Source organism: Eschscholzia californica, unplaced genomic scaffold (assembly GCF_041429995.1).
Source record: "Eschscholzia californica isolate CP2 unplaced genomic scaffold, dmEscCali1.0.p SCAF_4, whole genome shotgun sequence".
NCBI lineage: Eukaryota > Viridiplantae > Streptophyta > Magnoliopsida > Ranunculales > Papaveraceae > Eschscholzia > Eschscholzia californica.
The window spans coordinates 53,603,769-53,613,632 of NW_028238461.1; the positions used below are offsets into that span (position 1 = coordinate 53,603,769).

Genomic DNA, 9,864 nt, shown 5'->3' on the forward strand with positions numbered 1-9,864 from the left:
GGCGCCCCTATCTCTCTTAGATCTCATATTGTGAACATGAGATATTGGGCCCTCTTGTCCAACTAGGGTTAGCCCACATTCGGTTTTGACAGTTCTCTTCAGATGGACCCAACTTTTGTCTAGACTAGTGGCCATATTATCCAGAGTAACGCTAGTAAAAAAAAAAAAAAAAAAAAAAAAAAAAAAAAAAAAAAAAAAAAAAAAAAAAAAAAAAAAAAGACTACCCTCACTTCTTTTGAAATGATGGTCCCTTTTTGTCTGTATGGAGTATAACATCTAAATGAGTCCAAAAAAGAAAGATTGCGTGTTGGAAAAGGGAAGTCTGGTACTGAGGGTGTCCATAAATTATTCTGGATAAGTCAATGGACCACTCTCTTCTCTGTTGACCTTAGTAGGGAGTACATAGAATTTGGCTCATCTTGCCGTCATCATGCCTATCTCTTTCCTCTGTTAATGGTAGGGGAAACTTTTACATATAACTATGAATTGTGTAAGAATGCTATTTCGCAAAAGAGACTAGGGCCTCTTATGTATCTAGAGATATCTAGTGGTGTCCTAACAACCTAGGTTTTATCCCAAGTTTGGTGCATCTAAAGTGGATTTTGCATGATTGGATCCGTCAATAGACGGGCTTATTCCCAGGGTTATATGTGGGATCAGGCTGGCCCAGTTTGTCCGTCGTGTTGGCCTGATTTGGGCCCGGGTCAGTAAGTTTGTTCCCTGTGTGCAGCCCCGCCCAGGGCAAGTCCACGAGTTGGCCCCTTTACCACATCAGACACAATATCGCTAAAATACCCTCCAAACAAACCAACTAGTCGTTCGCGGCCCAATCCCAACAACAATTAGAAAGAAAAATAAACTGGGTTTGGGTCCTTGCCCTTTTTCTGGCAGAGACCTCTGCCCGTTGAGCTACTTAATGATCAATTTAGCCTAGTCCAACTCTTTTTGACCATTTGAACCGACTATTTGGGCTAGGCGGACTGACTCTGCCATAGTGGTGGCCAATGAGCCGATCTTGTTGACCTATTACAGGTTTGGGATTTTGGGTTACAAACCCGTTTATCCCAATCCTTTAGAAACGACAAAAGGGACTGCCATGACAAATGTCGTTCATGACCCGCCATAGAACATGTGAGAAACGGATTACACTAAACAAAATTGATTTAGTAAGACTAGAGTTTTACTTGACTATAATATTAAGTAAAACCTTATTCTTTCAACAAAAAATAAAAATAAAACCTTATTAGTAGGTTCTAGCATTACTTCAAGTTTTTTTTTTTTTGAGGAAATCAAATACCATATATAATAGAAGGTTACAACGTTTTCCAGCACCTCACAAAGCTGGGAATAAGAGGTAACACAAACTTTAACCAAGGTACTAAAGCAACTAAGAAGCCAAATTAAGGGGCGGAAACGGAATTCGCCAGCTCATGTGCCAAAGTATTACTATCACGTGGGCAGTATGCAAGGGAGACTCGCATAAGACGCGTACGTGAGCGGAGATCGTTGATCTCATTAAGTAATCGCCACGGTATAGTAGGATCGACGGCCGAGATTAAGTCCAGCAAAACCCTAGAGTCGCCCTCTATATAAATCATTCTGTCCATCTCTTCCGCCATTTCCACAGCCGACATAAACCCCATCATCTCGTTGTGGAGAGGAGAAACCGGAGTAAACCTGTTCGTTCTCACAGCTCTAACTGTTCCATGCTCATCTCTAGCCACTGCTGCACTCGAAGCTCTGGTTTCTTTATATGATCCGTCGAAATTAATTTTAATGCTACCCATTTGGGGAGGGCACCAGTTCTCTGTGGTCGCAGACAAGTTAGTAGAAATAGGGTTTTCCGGGTAGTTTACATACCTGAGATCTTCTCGGGTGAGCCACCAACATCTTTGTAAATCCGGTTGGATGTTGTTGAAGATAAGTGTATTCCTCATTTTCCACCAGTTCCACATTGTGTATGTTGTTAAATACCAGCTTTTATCTCTGTTTTGTTGATCTTCGAGTATTTTTTTGAGGCGATCCACTGGGTCACCGTTTATCTGATGCAGATCCACTTCATCTGTAAGTAACAGGAGCTGATTAAATCTAGGACAACTTCCAAAAAGATGGTCCACTGTTTCGATTTCTCCAGAGTCACACATGCGGCATATTTGAGGTATATCTGTTAGTCTCTTTCCTATATTACCAAGAGTAGCTAACCCGTCGTGGATGAGTTTCCAAATGAAAATTTGTATGTTAGGTTTCATTTCTTTTCTTTTCCAAAACATTACTTCAAGTTGAGATAGGACACCAAACTCTTCCCAACAAACAAATAAATGAGCAACAAAAGTGTTGTGTTTAAATATAAGTCCTCCCAGTTGGATTTACAAACAAGATTGTTCCCGTGCCTAAAATTTCTAGACTGGGCACATAACAACACGACATGACTCAAAGTCGTGTTTGTCGTTGTCTTGACGTGTTAGACACGCCACAACTACCTATCACGTTGGCCACCACTACCTCGCCTGCAGGTTGACATTTTGACACTTTTATGACTAAACTTCAATTGCTTCATTTCTACATAGACATCAACATTAGTAGATTGTTTTAATAAATTAAAAGTCCTATAGGGGTTGTCTTAATCGAGTTTAGTACCTCTTTTACTGCATACCAACTGTCGGCAAGGTTGGTAGAAGGGATGGAGAGAGATAAACAAATCTAGGTACTTTAGAGTTTCATATGAGCCATTGATTAGATATTTGATGGTAAAAGAAATAAAGAAAAAGATCTAGAGAGAGTGGGGGAGGGGGAGGGGGGGACAAAATTAAAGCTCTTCATCTTTATAATTTCTATTTTGGTTAGATGTGATGGGAGAGAAAGGAAGGATGTGAGAGATAGAGAGAGAAAAAAAGGGGGAGATCAAAAACACTTTAAAATCATCAAAGATGGATGGTTGTTGGTTGCCAGCTAAAGTATTTCTCTTTGGAGTCCCCACACTTTCTTCTTCTCTCTTTCAGCCAACAGAGACATACTTTCTCCCTTACAATTCTTTTTCTCTTTTACCAAATTATTACACCATGATCCATACTCTATAATGTGGGTCTAATAATAGTTTTCAAATATAACGTTGAATCTTATCGTCGGTGTAATAATTTGGTATTAGTAAAAGCTATCTGTTGGCACTGGATTCTTATATGTTTGACGAAAAATAAGTGTTCCACTGATTTCTTATATTTTTGACGAAAAATGTTACTCTTTTTAATAAGTCTCAAAGAAATGTCAACAAGTAACTAAGAAAACATGTTAAAAATCGAATAGATATTGGGCATTCAATGATGCTATCCGTAAACATCGTATTATTTATAGATCAGTTGTTCATATTTATAGATCAGTTGTTGAACCCCCATTTGACTTAGATCTTCTTATTGACTTTCTTGGCCACTACTAGAAAGGGTGTGAAGTGTGTTAATAACCACAAGAACATGGTTTAATAATCAAATTTGGTCCTAACTTACTGGGGGTGGGGAATAGTAGTGAAGGTGCATGTCTTCTGGCTTCTGGGCTTCTGGGCTTCTGGCTTATGGCTTATGGCTTATGGCTCGGCTGCATGCAAGATAGCCAAATGATGAAAAGTCTGTCTGACTCCAGTAGTACTCTTTAGTATGTATAGCTTTCTTTCAGATAAGTTTACAGAGTCACAGTAGTGTTGCTCGTGGGTGCAGCTGGGGACATGTAGTAGATTGTAGAGAGAGAGAGAGATGGGAGAAACTGACAATTGATGAAATCAGCAGGAATTCTGACGACATCATATATCACTATTTTCAGTTTATTTGAATCCAGAAAACAAACAAACAAGCTATCAGATTCTGATGAATTCTCCTGTACCCTTGACCCAATCTCCCCTGTTCCTTCCTGATCATCTTATTTCCCTTTTCATTTAAATATCCAGTATTGCTCTCTCTGTTCCTAGCTAGTAATTGATTTCCTTGACTCCCCTAATTGACTTCTTTTCACTCCTCCATTCTATGTTCCTGATAGAGGGAGATGCTACATGCATGTGCCTACCACAACCATTTTGTACACGTACACCCCCGACACGAGGAAGAAGAATAGGGTCAAAGAAAAAGAAAGGGTTATTTCTCAAATGGCCCCCAACTTTGTAACCAGTTTCCTGCCTAGCCCCCTATTTTAGCAAATATTCTCATATGGCCCTCTTTTTCGGTTATCTTTAACTGTCCGTTACTCTCACTCCTCCACCTCATTTCCTCTCTCTGCCAAGTCACTCAAAATGGCACATCATCGTCTTCTCCGGCAGGAATCGCCGGCCGGCCAAATTTCCGGCCAGCGACCTTCAAGCATAAAAAAAAAAAAAGGTTTTTTTTTTCCCTCTCTCTCTCTCTAAAAAAAAGAAAAAAAATTTTCTTTTTTCCCTTTCACTCTCTAGATCTGGTTCACCATGAACCAGATCTAGGTCTGTTCGAATCAGACCCGAACAGACCTTCAATGGAGGTCTGTTTCAGTCGAACAGACCCTCAATGAAGGTCTGTTCAGACGAACAGACCCTCAATGAAGGTCTGTTTCAGAAGAACAGACCTTCAATGTCTGTTCGAATCAGACCTAGATCTGGTTCACCATGAACCAGATCTAGAGAGAGAGAAAGGGAAAAAAAATTATTTTTTTTTTTTATAGAGAGGGAGGGAAATATTTTATTATTATTATTTTTTTAATGTTTGAAGGTCGCCGGCCGAAAATTTGGCCGGCCGGCGACCCCAGCCGGAGAAGACGATGATGTGGCATTTTGAGTGACTTGGCAGAGAGAGGAAATGAGGTGGAGGAGTGAGAGTAACGGACAGTTAAAGATAACGGAAAAATGGGGCTATATGGGAATATCTGCTAAAGGAGGGGGCTAGGCAGGAAACTGGTCACAAAGTTGGGGGCCATTTGAGAAATAACCCAAAAAGAAAACAAAAATATTATAAGAGATTACAAAAGTAGGTATACTCTAGACATAAATAAGAATCAACTGTCCTTCAGTAAAAAAAGTTTATCAAAAGAGAAAGGAAATGTTAACTCGAAAAATAAAGACAATTGATTTCTTGTGGTTATACGTAAGTTTTGACTTGTAGCATCTTTTAGCATTACTGAATAAAATTTAGCTATTATACACATATAAGAGTTATTTCTTTTTTGGCCCCCTAGTATGTGACGAGCTTTCTTTTTTGCCTCTTGTTTTTCGTAAATTCAAAATCAATCCCCACAGTCAACACCGTCAGCTAACTTTAATGGTTAGAATTTTTGTTTCCATATTTGCCTTTCTTATAAAAGTTATTTTGTAAATTAAATAGGCCGGGCCCCTTTTAAATATGGATTAGTTTTCAAAATTCTAACCTTTTCAAAAGCAAATCTGAGGGCTAAAATGGAATTCACTTTTAAGAAGTTAATAAAAAACATTAAAGAAATTGAAATGTTAACTCATTAGATAAAATAAACGAAATTGAAATGTTAAGGCACTCACAACTTGTAACTGATTCCAAATGTATAATATGGCTTATTGATGTTTTCAACTTTGTAAATTAAATAGCCCGGCCCCTTTTAAATATGGATTAGTTTTCAAAATTCTAACCTTTTCAAAACCGTCCAAGACTCTGTAGGGTGGAATCCCCTATAGTAACCAAGACCCTTCAAAGATACAACAATTGTTCGTCTACATGTACGCATGATAATAAGACAATGAAACAAATAAACATGACCATATTACCCTCAAACAAACCTGTGACATCTTGCCATGTTATACAATCGATCACGTGGGGAGTCAAATAGGCAAGCAACGTAGCATTGTTGTTTTATGTAATGATAAAGGTCTATTTGTAATATTTCTTGCAAGTTATTGTGGGAGAATTTGCGTTCACCCAACTCAAAGTCAACTGACAACGGGTGAGATTCTCACATGCATCTCTCACTTGTTGGGGCTCTTTGTGTTGAATTCATGTATTTTGTACCTATTATGTACGGATTTTAAACCTATCAAGTGTAAGCTTTCACTCTTTTAACGTGTTAAATTTGGGTTATTCAACTCAAAAGCAATTGGTAATAAATGGAAATGACACATCTTTATATGTGTTACTTAGAGATCCCTTATTCTCATGTAAGAGTATTATCACATTAGAAAATCCTATTCTGATATTTGAATTATTAGGTTTCCGTTGTGTCCTACGAAAGTGGCAGATCCCTCGCGGCTAACGCCGGCAGGTCAGGTTTAATTCTGAATAAAAGAGACAAAGATGTTAATGGTTAATTTTTTTTTCCTCGAGACGAAGAAGAAATATAATATATACTAAGATTTAGAAGGAATTGTAGGAAGTTATTTAGAAGTTACAGAAGGGAGAGAAAAATGAGAAAGAGTAAGAAAGAGAGAAAATTTGTAGGGTTTTTGGTATATTTAGGAAAAAACTATTTGTTGACACTAATATCCTTCTATTTTGAGTCGATTTAGATGAAGAGAGATTTAGATCTGTTGTTGGATGTAAACTCCCAATAAAAACAAACGGCTAGACTCATCTCTTATGTAAGCGACTGACTTTTCTTATTATAATGGATTCTCAAATACTAAACACAATCTTAAAATGTAATTTTTGAAGAAAGATATCACGAGATAAGAAAAACTAGACAGACTCTTTGCAGAAATCTTATGTGGCGTGTTGTGCTTTGTAGTCCCGACGATTCTGATCTATCGAACTGCAAATGTTGACGTGCCTCTGTTCACAAAGGACCTAGTTTCTTTTGTTCCCTAACATTAGTTATTTCAAATAAAGCCTCATTCAGAGGACTTGGGAGAGAGAAAATAGAGAGATCTCCCCACATACAACACTTGTACATGTACACAGAGAGGGAGAGATGAAGCGGGGCCAAATTAAACACTTAGCTAGTTCATCTGCATAAAGACTTTGTTGGACGACAAGATCCGAGTCTACCGCTCTCACCTTTTATCTCTTCTCTCTTCACCCTTCATGACTCATCTCTTAACAATTTTAATATCTCTCTCTCTTTTAAATTCTGTTTTTCTCAATCAAGTAAGCCTCTCCATATCCTTTAACTACTAGCTACCTAGTAATATACTCTTGTGTTACTTCATCTTTTTCTTCCTCTCATATACTCACTCGATCAACCCTAATTTAATTATTAATGGACATGGGTAGCCATGACCAGTATGGATTCTCTGATCTTCGCCAATTGCTCGCCGGAAGATCCTGTTTCCCCCCTGCCACACTCCCAGTTACTCAACCAGGAGGAGTACTAGAACATCCGCATTTTATTTCCGACCACCACCGGAATAGTGTTCAGCACCAACAACAGCAGCAGCAGCATTACAATATGTTAATGTTGGGTGGTTCTCATCTACAGGTAGGTGCAGGTGGTGGTGGTGGTGGTGGTGGTAGTGGAGGGGGAGGTGGTGATCGTCACCACCACCAAGAAGTAGTAATGCCTGGTCATGGGGTGATGATGAATTTCTGTCCAGCTGCTGATTCTACTACTAATAATGCTCATACTAATAACAATGTCATTAGTAGTACTTCTGCTGCTACTAATGGTACTAGTGCTAGTAGCGGCGGTGGTGGTGGTGTTTGTGGGTTGTTGGAGATGGAAGAAGGTTGTAATACTAATGGTGGTGGTGGTGGTATTAATGGTGATAATGGAGTGAACAATAATAGATGGCCAAGGCAAGAGACATTAACCCTACTTGAAATCAGATTTAGTCTTGATCCCAAGTTCAAGGAAGCCAATCAAAAAGGACCCTTGTGGGATGATGTCTCTAGGTATATATATACATACTTCTCCCTAATAATCTATTACATTTATTTCATCATCATATGACATTGAGTTCATGTTTGTGTAGTTAGGAAATTCATGACCACTAATTACTAATACTTGTTCATGTGGCTCTAGATAAGTCATAACATTCCATGCCTTAATTTGTCTAGTTCATGTTAATTTGATGAATCATACTCCTACTTAGAGAGAGAGAGAGAGAGAGAGAGAGAGAGAGAGAGAGTTGATGCTTGAACATCCATCAATGAAGCTCAAGTATTACTCCTATATTGTACTCACATTATTAATTACCAACCCTTTGAACTTCATATTATATTATATAATTAGATCATGCTTCATTATTAATTAGAGGAATATTGGTCTAGAAGACTTACTTTTTGCTCTACTTTTTTTGGTAGTGTGTAAATAGGACACTAGCTAGACCTTAGCTAGCTAGAACCACATGATCTTTTTGGTTTATATAAACTCATTTCTCAATGGCTTTTAATTTGTTGCAGAATAATGGCAGAAGAGCATGGTTACCAAAGGAGTGGTAAGAAATGTAGAGAGAAGTTTGAGAATCTATACAAGTACTATAAGAAGACCAAAGAAGGCAAAGCTGGGAGACAAGATGGTAAGAGTTACAGGTACTTTCGACAACTCGAAGCAATTGTTGGAGATTCTACAAGTAATAATACTCCAACAGATACCCATTTTGATAATCTTGGATTTCATGTCACTACCAATATCTCTACACAATCACATAATCAAAAACTTGGATTAGGATGGCAGCAGCAACCTCATGATCATAAGCTCTCTGAGTGCTTTAGCCCGTCTAATGTCTCGGAGTTTGAAAATTCTTCTTTTGAAGATGATGATGTTGATGATATTAATTCAATATCTTTCTTGGAGGATGGGTCTTTAATGGAGAATAAGAACAAAAACCCAAGTCTCAAACGGAACCGAAAGAGTTGGAAGGCGAAAATTAGAGACTTTATAGACTCAAGGACTAAGAAGTGGATGGAAAAACAAGAGGCTTGGTTAGATAACATGTTAAAAACACTAGAACAAAAGGAACAAGAAAGGATAGTTAGGGAAGAAGAATGGAGGAGGCAAGAAATGGCTAGAATCGACGAAGAACATAAGTTTTGGGCTAAACAACGGGCTTGGCTCATCGAACGTGATGCTACTTTAATGGAGGCCTTGCAGAGATTTGTAGGTACTGACATAAAGATATCTTCTCGTGACGAGCGGATGACGAGAGACTACCACGAAAACAGCGAAAACCTAAATGAAAATGCAACAAAGGCAATCGAGAAAGAAGTAATTAGTCATGATAGATGGACTAGTGAAGCGGAAACCTCAAGTCGAAAACTCTTGAGAACCGGAATGGAAGTAAGAGTTCATCAAGATGGGTCTGAACACATGAGGACTCAATCAAATGATGGCCCTTCTTCTTCCAATACGAATGCGGGCAAGTTGTCGATGGTGCATGAGAGCTCCTTCCAGTATATGACGAGCGATGAAGGGGACAATAACAACTTGTGGGAGAATTATGGTGTGAAGCTCAACAAAGGAAGAAACCACCAAAATTGAATCTCCTTGTTAATTAGAAGAAGGAATGCACTTACTTTATAAGATCTCTTAGCATGCCTTCGGTGATCGTGTCTATGTTACGGGGAGAGAGAGAGAGAGAGAGAGAGAATTAGAACATGTATTAAGTAGTTTCACTCTCTGCAATTTGTAGTATTGAATTTGGTTCATGAGAAGTAACAAGACTCAATCGTTTTTACTCTGTAATCTTTTTTTTGCTTTGCTACATGATATATTCTTGATTCTTTTCTACTCCCTTTTGAATGATCTAACTGATTTACCAACTTCCATGTTTTCCATTATAGATCAATTAAAAAACAGAACTACCTCACTGTCGGATGCCCCTTTTGTGTGCTCTGTTGCACCGGACGACCAAAGAAAACAAGAGTGATCATGGCTTCTTGCCTTTCAGCTTGTTATGGCATTTAGTTTCAGATTTGCTTCTTCCTCAATCTGTCCACCTAAACCACAGCAGGTACGGTC

General features: G+C 38.5%; 1 protein-coding gene across 1 annotated transcript; it reads left to right on the forward strand.

The window, feature by feature from the left end:
• Positions 1-6,795: 6,795 nt before the first annotated feature.
• Positions 6,796-9,631, forward strand: LOC147546161 (uncharacterized). Its single transcript, XM_086638266.1, has 2 exons — positions 6,796-7,796; positions 8,307-9,631. Exons 1-2 carry the CDS (start codon positions 7,165-7,167, stop codon positions 9,382-9,384), a joined length of 1,710 nt encoding a protein of 569 aa, XP_086494392.1. The 5' UTR covers positions 6,796-7,164; the 3' UTR covers positions 9,385-9,631.
• Positions 9,632-9,864: the final 233 nt, after the last annotated feature.

Bases quoted from the DNA above. Each gene is read 5' to 3' on its own strand.
- LOC147546161 (XM_086638266.1), top strand. From the start codon at position 7,165: ATGGACATGGGTAGCCATGACCAGTATGGATTCTCTGATCTTCGCCAA. The intron at 7,797-8,306 runs GTATATATATAC...AATTTGTTGCAG, and splicing joins TTGTGGGATGATGTCTCTAG to AATAATGGCAGAAGAGCATG.